This window comes from Adiantum capillus-veneris, chromosome 5 (assembly GCF_014529385.1).
Source record: "Adiantum capillus-veneris isolate H3 chromosome 5, ASM1452938v2, whole genome shotgun sequence".
In the NCBI taxonomy this organism is placed as follows: domain Eukaryota; kingdom Viridiplantae; phylum Streptophyta; class Polypodiopsida; order Polypodiales; family Pteridaceae; genus Adiantum; species Adiantum capillus-veneris.
The window spans coordinates 24,451,876-24,473,679 of NC_140935.1; the positions used below are offsets into that span (position 1 = coordinate 24,451,876).

General features: G+C 44.2%; 1 protein-coding gene across 1 annotated transcript in view; it reads right to left on the reverse strand.

Moving 5' to 3' along the window:
* VIP4 (leo1-like family protein) overlaps positions 1–20,754 on the reverse strand; it is a 107,829-nt gene extending 87,075 nt beyond the window's left edge. Inside the window, exons 1-2 of the mRNA XM_086512065.1 lie at positions 20,580–20,754; positions 19,198–19,544 (exon numbers count right to left, since the gene is read on the reverse strand). Coding sequence (XP_086368191.1) covers positions 19,198–19,544; positions 20,580–20,681 — 449 coding nt within the window. The 5' untranslated portion in view covers positions 20,682–20,754. The remainder of the gene's footprint in view (positions 1–19,197; positions 19,545–20,579) is intronic.
* Between the last annotated feature and the right edge of the window lie 1,050 nt (positions 20,755–21,804).

The following is a 21,804-nucleotide window of genomic DNA, read 5'->3' on the forward strand; positions in this document are numbered from 1 at the left end:
CGAAGCATCTGAGTATCCTGAAAAGTATCAAACTTGATCGAGTGGCCACCTTCCTTAAACTCTCGGACTTTCTTGCTTTTATCTTCGAGAAAGTCATACTGGTTGGCTTTGTAAAAATTCTTCTTGTTCGCATAAAACTTTCCGTCATCGGAATCTGAGCTGTTTGTAGACGAGTCCTCAGTAGAACTGTCAGTCTCTGGGCGAGATGTAGCCTTCTTTGCCTTTTTCTTGCCCTTTCCGAAGCTTTCTGTCTTGCTTCGCTTTTTGCTTTTTCTGTCTTCTTCGCTCTAATCCGAGGAGCTAGAAGAACTGTCAGAAGAAGAAGAAGAAGAACTGGGTACTCCTTCAAATCGAACACGCTTCTTCCGTTTCTTTGCCTTGTCAAATGTCGACCGACGACCCAAATATCCCGGGAAGTCAGTACCTTTCTTCTGCTTTTTGCCGTGCTTTTTGTCTTTCTTTTGCACGTCGAAAAGCTGAGCAATCCGTGCATCAACCACGTTCTCCAGTTCCTTCTCCGTATATTTCTTGGAGGCAAAAGGTTTCTTGAGAGCGGGTTTCGGGAGTGGTGTTGTGGTTCTCTGCCACTCCATCTGTACCTCTTTCAAAGAGGTCTGGTTCATATATTTTGCCATCTTCGGGTCCTTGGCAAAATTGAGCATCATCTTTGTTGCATCGCTGATCAACTGGCGACGCTCTATCTCTCGCCGCTCCGCCTAAGTAGGACAAGGCGGGCCATACTCTCTGCCTGAATCTTCGTTGTGATCCCAGCCCGCATCTCCAGATGCAGAGGGAGTCGACTGATCATTGCCTGAAGCCATAGGTGCCGCGGAAAAAAAAAAATTCGGGGATCGGATTTCCCGTAGAAGAGAAATCGGCCGTCCTCTGATACCACTGTAACAGACTTGGACACTCCAAGTCAAGAATCAACCGCGACAGCACCAATTAACCACATCAAAACAATTCACAGATCACAATAGATTTGCACTGGCCCGGCGGAGTTCCGTGCCTAGAGATATTGGCCCCAAAGACTGGCGCCCCTTTCGGTATTTCTTTTTATATTAATCAATCATCAAAGTACAAGAGAGCGGTTAGGGTTTCACTCTCAGACTCTGCGTCCAGATGCTCTGAGAAGTGAGGCCCTCACCACTAATTTAAAGGTTACAAGGGATGCCCAAAAGCAGAGCCCCAAAAGCTTTTAAAATCAAAAGCATCAGTTCTCTCTCTCTCTTAGAGAGTCTTTTCTCTTTTTTTTTATAAAAAAAAAAGCAAAAGCAAAATTCGCGTCGCTCATCATTTTCCAAAAAAAAAAACAAAACAAAACAAAAAAAATTTAATAATCCGCCTCCGCTATATCCGGAAATTAGGGTTTTTGGCAGAAATTAGGGTTTGCAGGAATTTTAGGGTTTCTGGCAGAAATTAGGGTTTCTGCTGTCCGCCACGTCATCACTTTGTGACAATCTGCTTCAAGTCTTTCAGGCATTACGAGATCACACATTAGTGATTAATGCTAAGAAAAGTGAATACCAGAGATACACTTTTTGGGACACATTGTGTCAACAGCAGGAGTGCAAATGAACCCGGCCAAGATAGAGACTATCCGTGATTGGCCCGATTTGAGGAATGTCCATGAAGTTAGAAGCTTCTTGGGACTGTGTTCGTACTACAGGCGGTTCATACGAAAGTTTGCAGGTTGCTTCCCCTTTGCATACCTTGACACAGAAAGGAGTACCTTTTTCGTGGGGACCCACAGAGGTGACTGCCTTTCGAACATTGAAAGAGAAATTGACTACGGGACCTATTTTGACTTTGCCGGACTTGGAGAAGTCATTTGAAGTATATTGTGATGCTTGTGGTCGTAGTCTGGGTACGGTCTTGATGCAAGAAGGCCATGTCATAGCTTACGAGAGCCGTTTGTTCTCTAGGCCGGAGATGACAGCACAGATCTATGGGAAAGAGCTTTTGGCGGTTATCCACGCTCTTACTCAGTGGCGGCATTACCTACTCGGAGCGGATTTTACTGTCTTTACAGACCATCAGAGTTTGTGCTACTTCTTGTCACAGAAGCAGCTTTCGGAAAAGCAGATGCGGTGGGTGAACATCTTGTCACAGTTCCACTTCCAGATTGTCCATGTGCAGGGACAGAAGAATGTGGTGGCAGATGCTTTGTCTCGAAAACCGTTGGTTCTGGCTATTTCCGCGATACATCATAGGAGCTTCGAGGATATGGTCGATCAGTGTGCCACAGATACAGATTTTGCAGATATTTTCACACGGATACGGGATGGGGAGACAGTAGCTGGATACTCCCTTCGGGAAGGCTACTTGATGAAAAAGACTATGTTGTGCGTTACACAGCTGTTGAGGGAAAAGGTTATGACTGATTGCCACTGTCCACCTTTTACGGGTCACCGCGGCATTGCTACCACCATGAAAGGGGTAGAGAGAGATTTCTTTTGGCGGAGACTGAAGAAGGATGTGGAAGAGTTTATGCGCAGTTGCTTGGTATGCCAGAAGGTCAAGTTTGACAGGCATAAGGCACAGGGATTGTTACAGCCTTTACCCATACCCACCCGCCCCTGGGAAAATATTGAAATGGATTTCATTTTTTTTTTTATCTCCCGAGAATACAGAATGATCACGATGATTTTCCGATTACATGGCACGCCTGAGACGATTGTCTCCGACAGAGACCCCAGATTTATGAGTTTGTTTTGGAAGGCAATTTGGGAGAACATTGGCACGCGGTTGCAGTTCTCGTCATCGTTCCACTTACAGACTGACGGGCAATCTGAGATTGCCAATTCAGTGATTTTTGATTTATTGAAGTCTTGTATCTCGCATCAGAAGACTCAATGGGAAAAGAACTTACCTTTGGTGGAATTTGCCTACAATAACACGATACACTCTTCGACGGGGAAGACGCCATGTGAGATTGTTGAAACTGCGAAGGTTCCATCCTTCTTGAGCACGAAAGATTAGAAATTTAAAGCGGATGAATATTCGCAAGATTTGGATACGGCTTTTGCCAAGGTTCGCGAGACTTTGCAGGAGTCTCAAGAACGATAAAAAAAGGCAGTGGATCGCCATCGTCGCGACTGGAAACTGAAGGAGGATGATTGGGTGCTCTTACTTTTGAGAAGGCACGCCTAAGAAAGAAAAAGGGAAAGGAGAGGCTTTTTCCAAAGCTTAGTATGTGATACTACGGACCTTTCCAGATTACTGACACGATAAATGATGTCTCCTTCCGATTGAAACTGCCAGATACTTGGAGGATTCACAATGCATTGCATGTGAGTCTCTTGAAACCTGTTAAGGGTGATGTGCCTGATGATGGGGAGCCTGATGAGCAACCCAAAGTGGAAGAAAACGAGGAGATCCTTGTTCCTGAACAGATTTTGGCACATAATGATACGAAGAAAGGTAAAGTCCGAAGGCGGTTCTTGGTTAAGTTCAAGAACTTTCCTGCATTTGATGCGAAGTGGATGGAGGAGGAGGACCTAGCAGATACTCCTCGGATTATGAAACTTTACCTCGATGTTTTGGTTTAGCATAGTCTACTCCAAACAGAACCCAGAATTCAGCTTGGCCGGAGATCTGGTGCAATGGGATGCACAAGAGGAGAGTCACTCCACTCCTTTGTCAACAGATGCCTCGATTTTGATACTAAAGTCACTAATGTCTCTTTGAGCTTCAGGGATACTGAGAGCTGACAGTATTCTGCTGGATGACTTTATGAAATGGAATTCCTGATTATGATACTGATTTGTTCTTGACTTCTTGTGAGTGCAGGAACTGATAGCCGAAATGACTGCAGCATTTTGGTCTGATTGATCTCGAATGGACATGGTTGCAATACGGGTTAGTCAATCGGACACCGATGAGGTCCCGATTGGACCTAGATGTGATTGCTAGCTACATTGCCGATAAATCATGGTCTAAGATCCGAATGAATGTTGAATGTCATGTGATGTCCTGTGATGTCTGGTGATGTCCTGTGATGTCGTGTGATGTGACTGTCGATTTTGTACATGTGCTAGATGTGTGTTCCTAGTACGTAGGTACTAACAGTCAGTGTCTGCTAAGATGGTTTATGGCTTTTGTCGATTTTGCAGGCGTAATCGCGGGCGATTACAATGCTTTCAAGAGGGGGGTATGTCACAAAGTGATGACGTGGCGGACAGCAGAAACCCTAATTTTTGCCAGAAACCCTAAAATTCCTGCAAACCCTAATTTCTGCCAAAAACCCTAATTTCCGGATATAGCGGAGGCGGATTATTAAATTTTTTTTGTTTTTTTTTGTTTTTTTTTTTGGAAAATGATGAGCGACGCGAATTTTGCTTTTGCTTTTTTTTTTATAAAAAAAAAGAGAAAAGACTCTCTAAGAGAGAGAGAGAACTGATGCTTTTGATTTTAAAAGCTTTTGGGGCTCTGCTTTTGGGCATCCCTTGTAACCTTTAAATTAGTGGTGAGGGCCTCACTTCTCAGAGCATCTGGACGCAGAGTCTGAGAGTGAAACCCTAACCGCTCTCTTGTACTTTGATGATTGATTAATATAAAAAGAAATACCGAAAGGGGCGCCAGTCTTTGGGGCCAATATCTCTAGGCACGGAACTCCGCCGGGCCAGTGCAAATCTATTGTGATCTGTGAATTGTTTTGATGTGGTTAATTGGTGCTCTCGCGGTTGATTCTTGACTTGGAGTGTCCAAGTCTGTTACATCAACCATGTGTGGGGGGTCTGCCACGTCACCAGTTTGTGACATACCCCCCCTCTTGAAAAAATTGCAATCGCCCTCGATTTCGCTTGCAAAATAGACATAGGCCATAAACTGTCTTAGTAGACACTGATTGTTAGTACCGATGCACTAGAGACGACACATCTAGCACTTGTACAAAACGACAGTCAGATAACACGACATCACTTGACATCACATAACAAATCACACAAAAATTCATTCCAAATCTCAAACCATGACCATGGGCAACGTATCTAGTAATCGCATCTAGATCAATTCCGGACCTCACGGATGCCCGATTAACTAATCCTTATTGCAACCATGTCTAAATAGATTTATGAGACCGAAATGCTGCAGTCATTTCGTCTTTCAGTTCCTGCACTCAAACAAATCAATCATATTCATTTTCGGGAATTCCTATCATAAAATTATACACCAAAATACTACTCAGACCATTAGTATCCCTAAAACCCAAAGTGAACATCAATGACTCTATTCAAAATCGGGGTAATCCATTGACAACGGAGCAGAGTGACTCCCCTCTTGTGCAAACCCGCTGCACAGATTCACCCTCACTGAATTCGGGGCTCTATCGGAGTAGACTATGCTAAACCGAATGCTTCAAGGTAAAGTTCCAAAATCTGAGGAGTATCTGCTAGGTCCTCCTCCTCCATCCACTTCACATCCAAAGCAGGATAGCTCTTGAATTTCACCAAGAACCACCTAATCACTTTACCTTTTATCTTTCTGTCTTTGTGTGCCAAAATCTGTTCTGGAACGAGTATCTCCTCGCTTTCCTCCACTTCGGGTTGCTCATCAGGCTCCCCATCATCAGGCACATCAGGATTCACCTTTAAAAGGCTTCAATAGACTCACAAGAAATGCATTGTGAATCTTCCAAGTATCGGGCACCTTGAGTCTAAAGGAGACATCATTTATCTTTTCTTTTATCTGGAAAGGGTCATAATACCTCATGCTAAGCTTTGAAAAAAGCCACTCCTTTCCCTTTTTCTTTCTTAGGCGTGCCTTCTCAAAACGTAAGAGCACCCAATCGTCTTCCTTTAATTTCAAATCTCATCGATGTCGATCTGTGCTGCCTTTTTATGTCGTTCTTGAGATTCCTCCCGGACCTTGGCAAATGTAGAGTCCAAGTCCCTTGTATATTGGTCGGCTTCAAAAATCTTATCTATAGTGCTAAGGCAAGGTGGAACCTTCGAAGCACCTTCAATAATCTCAAAAGGCGCCTTCCCCATCGAAGAATGGATCGTGTTATTGTAGGCAAATTCCACCAAGGGCAAAAAAAATTCCCATTTAGTCTTTTGACAGAAATGTAAGACTTCAATAAATCCAATACAACTGAATTTGCAATCTCAGATTGCCCATCTGTCTACGGGTGGAATGATGATGAGAATTGCAACCGTGTGCCAATGTTCTCCCAAATAACCCTCCAAAACAAACTCATGAATCAGGGATCTCTATCGGAGACTATTGTCTCAAGCATGCCATGTAGTCTGAAAATCTGTGCAATCAACACTCTCGCTAAATGATCCGGCTTGACTGTTTTCTTCACTGGAATGAAGTGAGCTTGCTTGCTAAATCTATCGATGACAGTGCAAATGCCATCATGCCCACTCTGTGTCTTCGAGAGATCAAAATGAAATCCATTGCAATACTTTCCCAGGGGCGGGTGGGAATGGGTAAAGGCTACAACAATCCCTGTGCCTTATGCCTGTCAAACTTGACCTTCTAGCATACTAACAACTGCATACAAAGGCGTCCACATCATTCTTGAGTCTCGGCCAAAAGAAGCAACGCTCCACACCTTTCAAGGTGGTGTCGATGTCGCGGCGACCTGTAAAAGGTGGACAATGGCACTCAATCAGAACCTTTTCCCTCAACGGCTGTGTGACACACAACATCGTTTTCTTCATCAAGTAGCCATTCGTATAAAATATCCCACTACTACCTCCCCATTCTGTATTCGAGTGAATACATCAAAAAAATCCGGATCTGTGGCGTACTGATCAACCATGTCCTCAAAGCTTCTATGATGAATCACGGAAATAGTTAAGACTAAGGGCTTCCAAGACAAAGAATCTTCCACCAAGCTTTTATGTCCCTGAACATGGACAATCTGGAATGAAACAGTGACAAGATGTTAGCCCACCGCATCTGCTTTTCCGAGAGCTGCTTCTGTGACAAGTAGCGGAAACTCTGATGATCAATAAAGACGGTGAAGTCGGCTCCGAGTAGGTAATGTCGCCAATTAGTAAGAGCATGGATCACTGTCAAAAGCACTTTCTGTCCCTGAACATGGACAATCTGGAAGTGAAACAGTGACAAGATGTTAGCCCACCGCATCTGCTGCTTCTGTGACAAGTAGTGTAAACTCTGATGATCAATGAAGACGGTGAAATCAGCTCCGAGTAGGTAATGTCGCCACTGAGTAAGAGCATGGATCACTGCCAAAAGCACTTTCTCATAAATCTGTGTTGTCAATTCTAGCCTTGAAAACAATCGGCTTTCATAGGCAATCACATGGCCTTCTTGCATTAAGACCGCTCCCAAACTACGACCACAAGCATCACAATATACTTCAAATGACTTTTGCAAATCCGGCAAAGTCAACACTGGTTCAGTAGTCAGATTTTCTTTAAGTGTCTAAAAGGCAGTCACCTCTGTCGGTCCCCACGAGAAAGGGACTCCTTTCTTTGTCAATATGTGCAAAGGAGAAGCTACCTCCGCAAAACTTTCGAATGAACCGTCGGTAGTAAGAACACAAGCCCAAGAAGCTTCGAGCTTCATGAACATTCTTCAAATCTGGCCAGTCACGTATAGTCTCAATCTTGGTCGGGTCCATCTGTACTCCTGCCTGCTGAGACAATGTGTTCCAAAAAGTGCATCTCCAGCAAGAAAAATTCACTCTTTTTGGCATTAATAACTAACTTGTGATCCCGCAATGCCTGAAAGACCTGTAGCAGATAGTTTCTATGTCTGCTTCATCCTTGGAGAAGACTATAATGTCATCAAAGAAAGTGCCGACAAATGATCTATACTCTCGAAAAATCCTATCCATCATTCGGTCGAAAGTTGTTGGAGCATTGGTAAGGCCAATCTTGGCGTTCTTTGTCAAGCTCAGACATGTTCGTTTTGTGTTCATCATTTAACTCTTTCAAGTAGATCGAGTAAACAAAGAGACTGGATTTCGTTAATTTGGAAATGGCAGAAGCCGATACACTAGGACGGACTCGCCCTTCAGATTTACGTCAAGTACAATTGTTCGGCCCTTTTCATTCGTCAATTCGTCAAGGCTGCTTTCTATGCTTGATAGTCGACCACGGTATTGTTCTTATGGTACCAAGGAACTCCTAGGAGGACGTCACATCCTTCCAAAGGCATAATGTAAAGTCCTCGTGCCCTAAATACCCCTGACAATGCAACTGAAGTCTGCCAATGACAGGTGTAATGGCTATGTCCCATCCAGTCGCCGCTAGAACTGCCTCTGCTGGTGGTCCCATCCTGTTGGGTGTAATCTTGAGCCGCGCCGCCAATTCAGGTGAAATGAAGTTAGCCTTGGCTCCTCCATCGAAGAAAATCACGCTTCTTGATCTTTCACTTTGCCCCAAGCTTGGCAAAGTTCTGTACTTTCATCTATCTGGCTTCGGTCAATACCCATGCAATCTGGTACCAGTCCTGCTCCTCTTCATCTTGCCTTTTCTGCCACGTTCCACTGCTGCTCTCGAACTCTCTGACCTGTCTTCACTCGGTCCTTGCGGTGCCTTTTTGGGGCACTTTGTGGAGATGTACCCTTGTTCCCCGCAACCAAAACACTTCCCCTCTCTGATATAGTTTTTCCTTTCTCGCAGAGTCAGGTGGGGTCGTGTATCCTTATCCTTCTTTTCTTGCGAACTCTTTTTCTTTCTACTTTCATTGTTGGTGGTCTGTCTGGTTCTCTGAGTCGGAATCTCATTAGTGGGGTAAGTCAATATCCCAAATGTATCGAGAAACCCCGTTTCGCATGACCCATTAATTCTTGGATAGAATTTGGATTTTGTTCCAAGCAGTAGTCTCGGATCTCTGTAGGGAGTCCGCAGCAAGACCGCTCAATCTATTCCTTAAAGGTGACCTTCTTAAATGAAGAGGTTGGTAGAAAAGAGTCTCAAAACCTCTCGCAATAAGCGTCCCACAGAATCTCCCTTGGTCATCCGAAGATGGTTCCAAGCGATTCGTATATCCCATTCGTACTCCCGAGTCAGCCAAGAAGAAATAAAGAGCCTTTTAAATTTCAACCACTTGACTGGAGCTTCTTTCCTCAGAAGAAGAGTGGACCACCATGTTCGAGCATTTCCTTTGAGAAAAGATGCAGCCCTCCTAATCTTGGAGTGCTCTAAGTAGTGCCCTCTAGAGAAGGCTATGTCAAACTGTTGGATGAAGGCCAAAGCCCTCGGAGCATCTCGGAACCTAGAAAAGGATTCAAATTTTATCGATTGTCCACCTTTAAACTCTTTTGCTTTCTTGCTCTCGTCTTCGAGGAAGTCATTTGGCTTGGCTCTGTAAAAATGCTTCTTCTTTGCATAAAACATATGGTCATCGGAGTCCGAATTGTTAGAGGATGACTCCTCTGTAGCTGCCAGAAACCGGGAGAAAACTTGGTTTCTTTGCCTTTTTCTTGCCCTTTTCGAAGCTTTGCTTTTTGCCCTTTCTGTCCTCCTCGCTCGAGTCCGAAGAGCTAAAAGAACTATTAGAAGAAGAGGAAGAAGAAGAACTGGGTAGTGCTTCAAATCGTGCTCGCTTCTTCTGCTTTCTTGCAGATGCAAAAGAAGATTGACGGCCCAAATGTTAGGTGCAGCGGAATGAATGTTGTATTTTCTCAAGATTAGTGATCTTTATTGCTCAAGGTTCCTTTTAGTTCTTAGAGAAAGAGAGAGCTTTCCGTCCTATGAAGAATGCTATGATCATGAACAAAGTGAGTGGATATTGTGCGTGCCAGTGAATGAGACTGAGAGAAGGAGAGAGAAGAGATACGACACTCGAGAGGTTGTAAAACCCTCCTCCGAAGGCCCCACTCTCGCCGAGTCGGCGAGAGTGGTCTACTTGGATTGCACCAAGGTGTACAATGCGTATGCAAGGGACTGATGCAATGGGACTATGCCGATGACGACAACGGTGATGACGACGCGACTTGATGGCTGAAATCTGAGATCTTCTAATCGCTGAATTTCGGGACTGTTTCGGTGGCTGAAAATGACTGTTTTGGCTGCGTTTTTATGGCTGAAAATGGGGGAACATCTACAACCAACTTGGGGCTGATCTGCTACTGTGTCGTAGGGCTGGAAATGCTATGGATCTGATGCGATAAGGGCTGAAACTGAAAAACGCTGGGCTGCCTTTTCTCTTGCCAAGAATGCTGGCTGTGGAGACCAAAAACGCTAATAGGCTGCTGTGGAAAAAATGCTAGCAATGCTGATGAAATTGCTGGCGATGGCAGTAATCTGCTAGCGCTAGGGTTCTGGTGGTGTTGACGATCCAGGCTAGGCTGAAAACGCCAGATCTTGCGGGTCGGCGAGGATGGGAGATCCAAAAACGCCAAGGTGCTTGAGGAGGTACTGCTGAGAAGTTGCCTGTTGAGCGGGAAGCTCCTGCTGCCTCTTCTGCCATTTAGTGCTAACTTGGGTTTGCTTATATATTAACTTAGCAAAATTGCCCTACCTACTTTTGTTGGAAAGTCGCTTAAAAATAATAAGTGAAAATAACCAATAAATAGGAAAATAGGCTAAATGCACTGGAAAATTCCCCTAACTGATGCTAATGGATTCTGATGGGAATTCCGATGATCATGCTGTGTGCAACCGGAGGATATGCATCTATGCTAAGTGACTGGGCATGCACGGTCTACACACTCACAAAAGTGCCAGATCACTGCTAATCTAGACTTGACTGAACTGACTGACCCCTGCTATGGTGTAGCTTGTCCATGGACACATAGGGTTGGGATGTGTCACGTGACATCCCCTCCTTTTCAAAGTGAGGTACTGGTACCGAACTGTATGGCGTCGAGGGAGATCGCCAACAACATTCGGAATCTTGGAAGGGACTCTTCGCCGGCCGCCTCTGATGTGTGGGTCGTGCGGTACTTGAACTTCATAAAGGTCTGCAACGCTTGCTTCTTTGGGCCGTGCCGAAAGCGATTCAAAGTCTTCTGAATCTCCTTTCTTGCGTCAACTTCGTCTAGAGTCCTACTTCTTTCGTCTTCAAGAATCTCCATGGCTGAAAATTCCTGAAACCATTTTCAACACAAAACCATGAACATACCCATTCCATGTAAAGTGAAGGGAAAAAATCTTGTCTTCTCTAAAGACTGTGTATGCTATGTAGATGAACATAGATACGGAGTGACAACCCGTTCATCAAACACATGCAAACAATGAGATCGAATCTTTTCTATTTGATCGAAATCAATCAACTGTGGCAAATCACAATGGAAATGCCCATGCTTGGTACTCATACAATCATGTGCTCGTTCGGAAACGGTGTCATGCCAAGGAAGAGACATGGAATGTGACTTCCTTACATACAAACTTTTCATGAACAATCCGCATACATTCGTGCTCATCCATGAGAGAAACGTGCTCAACATACAAAATGTCATGCCTAGTAAAAGGGATCACATAACGATGCTGACTAAAATACAGGAAACCGTCACGAATGAAACACTCGAACAATGCGTGCGTATCAATCATGCAAACACATAATACTTCCTGTGAGGGTTCCTTGGACCAAGGCTCGAGAGCCAAGATCAGTTCTTCGGGATCTAGCAAATCTTCTTGTGGGGGATCTGTGGACCTCAACTCGAAAGCCAAGATCGATTCTTGGTGATTGATCGAATCAGCAACGAGGTTAGCTTTGCTAGAAAAAGCATCCACTAACACCTCATCCTAGTGAACAATCACATCATCTTCATGCAATTCATCATGCTTGTGAGAAATCACATCTTGATCATGCAAATCATCATGCTTGTCATTGGCATCCAAATCATCATGCTTATCATTGTCATTCAAATCATCATGCAAATCATCATCATGCTTCACACAATCATGCAAATCCTGTGTGTCATGCTTTGGAGAAGAAGAGACTAAGAGAGTCTCCTTTTCATGATTCTGTGCAAAGTACGCCTGTACTTGAGAAACAAGTCGCAACATCTCTTTGTTTTGTCGGTCGCTCTGTTCTTTGAGGGTTTTGTTCTCACGATCAAATTCTTGTTAGGTGCAGCGGAATGAATGTTGTATTTTCTCAAGATTAGTGATCTTTATTGCTCAAGGTTCCTTTTAATTCTTATGGAAAGAGAGAGCTTTCCGTCTTGTAGAATGTTGTGGTCACGAACAAAGTGAGTGGATATTGTGCATGCAAGTGAATGAGACTGAGAGAAGGAGAGAAAAGAGATACGACACCGAGAGGTTGTAAAACCCTCCTCCGAAGGCCCCACTCTCGTCGGCGAGAGTGGTCTACTTGATTGCACAAATGCATACAATGCAAATGCAATGGACTGATGCAATGGGACTATGCCGATGACGACGACAGCGATGACGACGGCGACTTGGGCTGAATCTGGGATCTTCTTGATGCTGAATTTCATGGACTGTTTCAAGGCTGAAAATGACTGTTTTTCTTACTGTTTCATGGCTGAAATTGACTGTTTTGGTCGGGGGTCATGCTGAGGGTAAAAATGCTGATGCTGCTGCTCTTTAGGCTGCGTTTTTGAGGAGAACTCCTTGGCTGAAAAACGCTGCCACAGCAGGTGCTACAAAGCTGAAAATGCTGGTCTAGAAGGGTGCGAATACTTGAACAGAAACGCTGAAGGGAATCTGCCTTGCTGAGGGTTAAAAACGCCAGGCAATGGAGGACATGGATGGCGACGGCTAGATCTGGAAAACGCCAGAGATGGAGAAGTGGCCTATGAAGAAAACGCTGGTCTTGAGGGAGTGGCCTCGCCGACGGGACGGAGAGGGTCTTGCTGAGAAGTTGCCTGTTGAGCGGGAAGCTCCTGTTGCCTCTTCTGCCATTTAGTGCTAACTTGGGTTTGCTTATATAGAAACTTAGCAAATTTGCCCTACTTACTTTTGTAGGAAAGTCACTTAAAAATAATAAGTGAAAATCCCAATAAATAGGAAAATAGGCTAAATGCACTGGAAAATTCCCCTAACTGATGCGAATGGATTCTGATGGGAATTCCGATGATCATGCTGTGTGTAATCGGAGGATATGCATCTATGCTAAGTGACTGGGCATGCACGGCCTACGAATAGACTCACAAAAGTGCCAGATCACTGCTATTCTAAACCAACTGAACCCTGCTGTGGTGTAGCTTGTCCACGGACACATAGGGTTGGGATGTGTCACGTGACAATTCTGCTTGTCTTTCTTTGGCTTCCAAGCGTGCTTGCTCGCTCTCACGCGCTATGGCTGCCATTCTTTCTTGGTACTTATGCTCGATGGCTGCCATGTCTTCTTCGTAGGCTTTTCTTTCTGCTTCTCTTTCTTGGTCCAACTCCTCCATAGGAGTTAGTGCAATCTTTGTCGTAGATGGAAAAGGAGGAGGGTCGAAAAAACCTCCTAGTGGGGAAAATTCTTCTTCGCCTCTCTCATGCTCATCACCTCCAAGCGAAGTATCCATTCCGCTTCGAGTGATGACCATTCTGCAATCGTGGGTTCTTGTGGGTTCTTGAGGTCTTGGGTTCTTAAGTCCACGAGGAACTTGGGTTCTTGCGGGTCTTGGGTTCTTAAGTTCACGAGAAACTTGGGTTCTTGCGGGTCTTGGGTTCTTAAGTTCACGAGGAACTTGGGTTCTTGGGAGTCTTGAGGTTCTTGAGGTTCTTGACGTGTTCTTTCGCTTGCAAATCACGTTTGAGAAGGATCTTCTCTTCACCCAAGTTCTACTCTTTTCTGCGGGCGCACCCCTTGGCGGCCTTGCGCTCACACCAAGGTTGCTTTTTCCCACCTCACTTCGATTGGTCGGCCGCTAAGTGCACGGTCCGCTCTCAATGAGTGAAAAGAGACACAAGGGGAGGCTGGACAAGCCCTTCTTTCTTGGGATTCCTGTCACTCCTCAACAAAACACGATTAGGAATCGACACGCCCAAGCGAACTTGGGTTCTTGCAACCGCAACAAGCAAAAAAAATTATTGTGGTTCTTGTGGTTCTTCCCTTGAGTAATGCAGAACACTTCCAAAGCTCTGATACCAATGTTAGGTGCAGTGGAATAAATGTTGTATTTTCTCAAGATTAGTGATCTTTATTGCTCAAGGTTCCTTTTAGTTCTTAGGGAAAGAGAGCTTTCCGTCTTATGGAGAATGCTATGATCACGAACAAAGTGAGTGGATATTGTGCCTGCCAGTGAATGAGACTGAGAGAAGGAGAGAGAAGAGATACGACACCCGAGAGGTTGTAAAACCCTCCTCCGAAGGCCCCACTCTCGTCGGCGAGTGATCTACTTTGATTGCACCAAGGTGTACAATGCGTATGCAAGGGACTGATGCAATGGGACTATGCCGATGACGACGACAGTGATGACGACGGCGACTTGATGGCTGAAATCTGAGATCTTCTAATCGCTCAATTTCGGGACTGTTTCGGTGGCTGAAAATGACTGTTTTGGCTGCGTTTTTATGGCTGAAAATGGGGGAACATCTGCAACCAACTTGGGGCTGATCTGCTCCTGTGTCGTAGGGCTGGAAATGCTGTGGATCTGATGCGATAAGGACTGAAACTGAAAAACGCTGGGCTGCCTTTTCTCTTGCCAAAAACGCTGGCTGTGGAGACCAAAAACGCTAATAGGCTGCTGTGGAAAAAACGCTAGCAATGCTGATGAAATTGCTGGTGATGGCAGTAATTTGCTAGCGCTAGGGTTCTGGTGGTGTTGACGATCCAGGCTAGGCTGAAAACGCCAGATCTTGCGGGTCGGCGAGGATGGGATTTCCAAAAACGCCAAGGTGCTTGAGGGGGTACTGCTGAGAAGTTGCCTCTTGAGCGGAAAGCTCCTGCTGCCTCTTCTGCCATTTAGTGCTAACTTGGGTTTGCTTATATATTAACTTAGCAAAATTGCCCTACCTACTTTTGTTGGAAAGTCACTTAAAAATAATAAGTAAAAATAACCAATAAATAGGAAAATAGGCTAAATGCACTGGAAAATTCCCCTAACTGATGCTAATGGATTCTGATGGGAATTCCGATGATCATGCTGTGTGCAACTGGAGGATATGCATCTATGCTAAGTGACTGGGCATGCACGGTCTACACACTCACAAAAGTGCCAGATCACTGCTAATCTAGACTTGACTGAACTGACTGAACCCTGCTATGGTGTAGCTTGTCCATGGACACATAGGGTTGGGATGTGTCACGTGACACCAAATAACCAGGGTAGTTAGTCCCCTTCTTGCGCTTTTTTTCACTTGCTTTTTGGAATGATTTTTCGCGTCCAAAAGCTGACTGATCTGAGTCTGAACCACCTCTTGGAGTTCTTATTCTGTAAAGAAGGAGATTTCTTGATTGCTGGCTTTATTGGTGGTTCGGTGCCTTTCTGCCACTGAGTGAGCACTTCAGCGATGGATTGCTAAGACAAGAATTTTGTAAATTGAGGGTCTTTCGCAAATTTGATCATCTGCTTTGTGCACTCGTCAACCTGCTGTCGACGCTGCATCTCTTGAAGTTCGTACTGAGTAGGCCGAGATGGCCCGTACCACTATAACAAACTTGGACACCCTAAGTCAAGATTCTACCGCGACACAACAGAGATTCACTTCAAATTAACTAACAAAACAATAGAGAGATGATACAGCCTAGCGTAGTTCCGTGCCAAGAGGTATTGGCCCGAAAGACTGGCGCCCCTTTCGCTATTTACTTTTATATTAATATGTGTGCAAAGTACAACTCAGCCCGCGGGTGCTCACTCTCAGTCTCTGCGTCCAGATGCTCTAAGAAGTGAGCCCCTAAAGCCACTTATAAAGATTACATGGGATGCCAAAGCAAAGCCCCAAAAGCTTATAAAAATAAAAGCAATTGATCTTCAAAAGCTGTCAACCCTAGAAACTGCCAAAAAGCTGTCAGTGTAATTTGCGGAAAATCCATACGGCTTGTCAGTGCAAAAAGCGGAACGTCCGTACGCTGCTGCCACGTCAGCGTGAATGCCGAGAATCCATACTGCTACCACTTAGCTGCGTGTGTGTGTGTGTGTGTGTGTGTGTGTTTGTGTCTGGGGGTCTGCCACGTCACCAGTTTGTGACATCTACATTGCATATGTGCATGAGGTTACATAACACTTCCCAGGGACACCTAGGAAGCGCTATGTAAGCATTAATTTTCAGCTCACAAGTTTTACTGAGCAGGTTCACACTTAATACGTGACCAGCTGCCCATCCAATAACTGAGTAGCCCACTTATTTATGGCACCCCCAACCTGGCTAAAAACATCAGAAAAGGCAGCGATCTCTCTCCCCTCTCCCTGGAACTGCCGCCATCCCTTCTCTCTCCTGTTATCTATTTCAACGCCCCCCATTTGCTATTGTTGTCTGAAAAGCATCGCTATTCCTACCAGCTCCCACGCCTATAAAAGCAACAAGAGCGTCCCCAATTCCAACAGTTCTGTCAGCGCTAGGAAGAGGAGACTACCGCAATGGAATTGCAAGCGACAAGTTTGCGTATGGAGGTTGTTTTTCGTGCCAGGTGATGGTTGTGCATAAGATCTATGATTCGTTGCTACTGTGTTTGTGTTTTTGCAAGTACTCCATCTCGGAGGAGCAAGGAGGCTTCAGCCTACCCTCGGGGATTCCAGAAACAAAATCCGTGACTCTGAGTACAAACCGGAACCTCTCAAGTTCCAGAACGGGAAGGAAATGACCATCGAGTCTGAGATCTAGAATGGAGGGGCTTTCTCCAGTTCTTAAAAGATTCTCCCCATAATAAAGATTCTCTTTAAGGGGGGGGCCCAACCCATCAACCCATCTTCTGGTCCCCAACATTGTGTTGATCTTCTCCCTCCTCTCTCTCTACCAAGTTCTATTTATTTTCAACTTATTAATTGCTCATGTGCGCTCCCGTTTGTTACAACCATTGTAATAGGCTTGGACACACTAAGTGAGAGATGTACAACACCACGTGAGCAAACTGCAAACAACCAAACTTAAAAAGAGAGAGAGCGAGAGAAGAGACAGAATGGCGAAGTACTGTGCCCAGATGTATTGGCCCAAAGTCTAGCGCCGCTTTCAATACTTCTTTCTTTATTAGTCTTCACAAGGTACAATGTCCGAGGGTCCTTTCTATATGCATTGCTCCCAAGCTAATCTACTTGGAAGAAAGGCCAAAGGTTCCTTATAAATAGTACAAGGGAGCCTTAAAAATTGGGTGCCCCCAAAAGCTTTCCGAGCGAAAAGCAGAGCCTCAAAAGCTATTGACCAAAAGCTAACTGGCCATACTGCCACGTCATCAGCCAGCATGCATCAGATTTGCGAAGGGCTGCCACGTGTCATTTGCTTTTGTGTCACTTCTTTTTAGGGGTTAGGTCCCCTTTGGATGGCCATTAGGCACCATGCCACATCATCACTTGTGACATAACCACAGGCCCGTACGATGGGTGGTCGACGTACAAAGGACGTCTATCACAATAGATTCGAGATCCAATGGCTGCCCGGTCTCGAGAAGAGGCCTGCTCGTGGTATCCGACTTGATCATCATCCGATTCACCTCCCACTACACCTAACATGTATGTTCATTGGCAGCCTATTCGAGTAGTGGGTTTCCTCGGCAAGCGGTCTTGTGTTGATCCGCTTTTCCCCACAGACGAGGCACCTCTCTAGAGATTATGGATGTAGGATGGAATCCCCTTGTTGGAGTTGGTATGGGATCCTAGTAAGTGGCATTGACCTATTGAGCACGTTGATGGGGAGCCAGTCTCCTCCCTTGAGTACATTGTTCGCATTGGGCGGCGGATCCTTCAGAGGGAGCAACACCCTCACACAGTCCACACCGGTGGGGGCTCTAGTCTCGGGAGTGCATCTCTCCAGTTTTGGTCATGCATTTGGAGCCTCAAGGGTCAACCATCGGACATGTTAGTTTATGTGGATGATTGCGCATGCAGGACTCCCTGCTAGCACTTGAGCTACACGTAATGGCCACAACCCGACATGTCAGAGATGCAGGATGAGTCCCTATGCCATTGCTTTTGAATATGCCCATATGCTCAGCCGGTTTGGCGAGTGGTATGCTTTTTGCTTATCAGAGTTGAGATTCATGACAGGTTTATGACATGTATTGTGATTTCAAGGGTCACACTCTGTTTCAAGTTTCTCCTACGGGTCAAGTCTTCTTGCTCTTATCTTCGGGTTATAGACGAGCCACTTGACATGCTTCCACCCACTATACATCAGTTTGGTCTCCGACTACAGGATACAATTTTTACCAGGACTTGCTACATTACATTATGGATTATGTGGAAGGATCATTGTGCTCAGATCTTCAGCTCACAGCTTTCGCCGACATCTACCACCTTGACAGTTATCTGGTCAAAGTTGTTGGATATTAAATGTGATCAACATTAACAATCTCCTGTGCCACTTTGCAAGGTTTCCTTTTCCAAGTCTTCCGGTGTCCCCATTAGGCTTATGATTTACCATATAAGGTCTCTTTCTTGGCAAGGTTGTTCTATGTGGCAGCTTCATGGGAAACTATGAGTTAGCAACATTGTTGTGGTGTATTCAAATTTAAAGGGAACATGTCTAAATTGTGGCTTCGTGATATTGAATTGTAGAAGGTTAAGTTACATCAGCAGGCTCCTCCACTACAGCGGAGCAGTGTAGATACTTTTTTCTTCAGCTTCAGTCTCGACTGGGGACACATCACATGGCATTATGCACCTCTCTGTGGTTCATACTTCATGCTTCCCATATGTCACCGTGATGTATAGCTAGCACTCATATTGCACTCCTCCAGGTTGTACTTCCTCTGGGAGATAGGCCCATTGGGCATCCCCAAAAGTCTATTGTACAAAGTATATAGCTCCAGTTTCCAACTAAAGAAAAAACACTTTCCTGTTTTCATTCCCTTTGATGTCATAATTTTAGCTGGGACTAAGGCAGCATCTTTTTGCAAATTGTATATAACATTTATATGATCAAATTGCTTTCATCGTCCAAACCTACTTCAATTTACGCAACCTTTATATGATCAAATTGCTTTCACCATCGTTGGAACTCAGTGTTCAAACCTACTTCAATTTGTGCAAACTAATGACTTTTGACTCCATGCTTGTCCTTGAACAAAAAGCACCCATAGTCAGGGAGACGAGATGCGTCCTTTTTTCTGCATATGACACGAACAACTAGCAGATATACTTTTCAAAACTGACATCAAAAATATGCCATTCAACATATAACTACACAGTAAAGGTAATTTGTGTAAAACAGGACCAACCTTTGCTCACGAACTTGCTCTACTTCCTCAACTCCTTCCGCTGCATTTTGATCTCCATGGTATTGATCTACTTCATCGTCATCCTCTCTTCTGGGCTGACCATCTTCCTGAGACTGTTCTGAACCACTTGCACTTACCTGCTGTCTCAAGCCCCTTCTTTCAGGAATAACAGGCCTTCTCTGTTGATTAAGTTCTTCTCCATCATAACTATGCTCTGCATCACTTTCTTCTCTCTCAGCTTCACTTTCAACTCTCTCTGCCTCACTCTCTTCCCTATCATGCTCACTTCCAGGTCTTTCTCCCTCACTTTCAGCATCAATTTGACCACCACCCTCCACTTCGTCATCCTGTAATTGAGGTTAGGGAATGCTAAATAAAATAAATTTCAGAAAGAACTTGAAAGCATGATCAAGCATCATTCCAACAAAACTTGACAACACAATTCAGCATCATTCACAAGAACTTCACAACAAACTTAACATGCTTATAAATAACTAAACCTGAACTTTTCCGTGATTCATTCCAAGTAGCATTCACTCGAATCTTTTCACAGAATCATAAAACATTGATAAACTTCAACAGCACCAACAACACCCACAACCGATAATGATCCATTAATCACAAGACTCACAATAACTCCTTTGTTCCTTTCCATTTGAGAAAGGTCCCTTTTAGTTTTCTTAGTTCTATTCTTGGCAAGGTAGAAAGGAAAAGAAAGAGAGATTATCAAATCCATGGAGTTCTTTTGCATCATGAAAATTTACAAGAATGATAGTGTCCATGATGAAGTCAGTGATGCATACAAGAGTGATCCATGATGATAATCAGGGAAGGATGGAGCTATCTATCATTATGGGGCTCAAAGTAAGATAGTGCCAATATAAATATATGAATACGGGAAATCCCCTAATCACTTCATGAGGCTCACTATAAGCCAATATGCCAATATACCGCCAACGACTGCCTTGTTCAATGATCTATTAATCACATGAACTGCACTTTTCATAGCTTCAGGGCAAAAACCATTCAATAGCAAATTTCCTCACATCATCATTGTCCAGTTTTATATTAACATACTATGGAAGGTATACTAACTTTCAAGAAGTCAGGATATGCAGGCTGTCACGTAATAGTTCAAGTGCATTCATCCCGTAGAAAAAACAGGGCGCCCATGTCAATATGTGCATGGAGAAAACACTTCAAGTAGAAATTCAACCTTGATGAGAAGTTTATGCAACCAATTTCCCGTACTGATAAGTATAATTGTACATACATTCACACGCAACAAAGTAAACTAGGTCACCGGAATGTTAGCGTTTTGACAATCCCTCCCTCTCCCCCCTCTCTCTCTCTCTCTTTCTCTCTCTCTCTCTCTCTCTTACTGAGTATGGAGCGGAAGGTCGCTCAAGAGCTTCATCATCTTCCGACCCTTCAGACTCCGCTCCGAACAAGGTTTCCATCATCTCGTTCCTTTTTTCCCCCATGCCTTCGATTTCTCTGCAGGACCTCGAGTGAGGTGCTTGGGAATGACTACTCCTTGTGAGATGGCCCGCAGAGAGAGAGAGAGAGAGAGAGAGAGATGAAATGAGAACTAAAAAAGAAAAAAAAAAATAGGGCCTCTAATTTGTGGAAATTCCCAAAATACCCGTCAAATTTCAAAAATTCCCAAAATACCCTTGTATCTATTTTGGTTAAATTGTTCAATTTTTTTCTAATCTTTATTCCTTTTTGACAATTGAGATCCGTTTTGGAGTGCTTAGCATGTGATTTGTCACAAATTACCTCACAAAAAAGGCAATTATGTCTAAAATTAATGAAGCAATCCATCTACAAAGCCTACATAACCAACTCAAGTTCTAGTTTTATCATCTTGTATCGATAGAAAACCAGTCTTCTTATGAAAAGCTACAATTTATTCCATCTTTGAAGAAATTTAATCCCACAATCAAGGGTATTTTGGGAATTTTGGAAATTTGAAGGGCATTTTGGTAATTTTCGCAAATTAGAGGGATATTTTGGTAATTTTCCCAAAAAGTTAAAAGGAAAGAGCATAACTAAAACTAAAGACGGATAATTATTGCTAGGGGGAATAGCTAGTAGAGGGTGATGTAGGTGAGGATGGACATGGGACTATATGTTTCGGTGTACAATAAGCATGATGTTCACAATCTATCTATGTCTCCATCCTATGAAAAGTGGGATAATAATGTCGGAATGAATAGTCCTTGTGAGATGGCCCACAAAAAGGGCAGAGAGAGAGAGAGAGAGAGAGAGAGAGAACATCTTCCAATATGAAATGAGAACTAAAAAAGAAAAAAAAATACAACTAAAACTAAAGACTAGTAATTATCACTAGGAGGAATAGCTAGTAGAGGGTGATGTAGGTCAGTGTACAAGAAGCATGATGTTCACAATCTATCTATGTCTCCATCCTATCAAAAAGTGGGATGATAATGTCATTTTTTATCTTTTTTTTTTTTTTTTTTTTTGGGAGGGGGGGGGGGGGGGGGGGGGGGGGGGGGGGGGGGGGGGGGGTTGAGCAACTCTAATTAGATCTGACAAGGATCCCCCCCACGCTTGCCTCTCACAGTTCGAAAATTTTCCTGA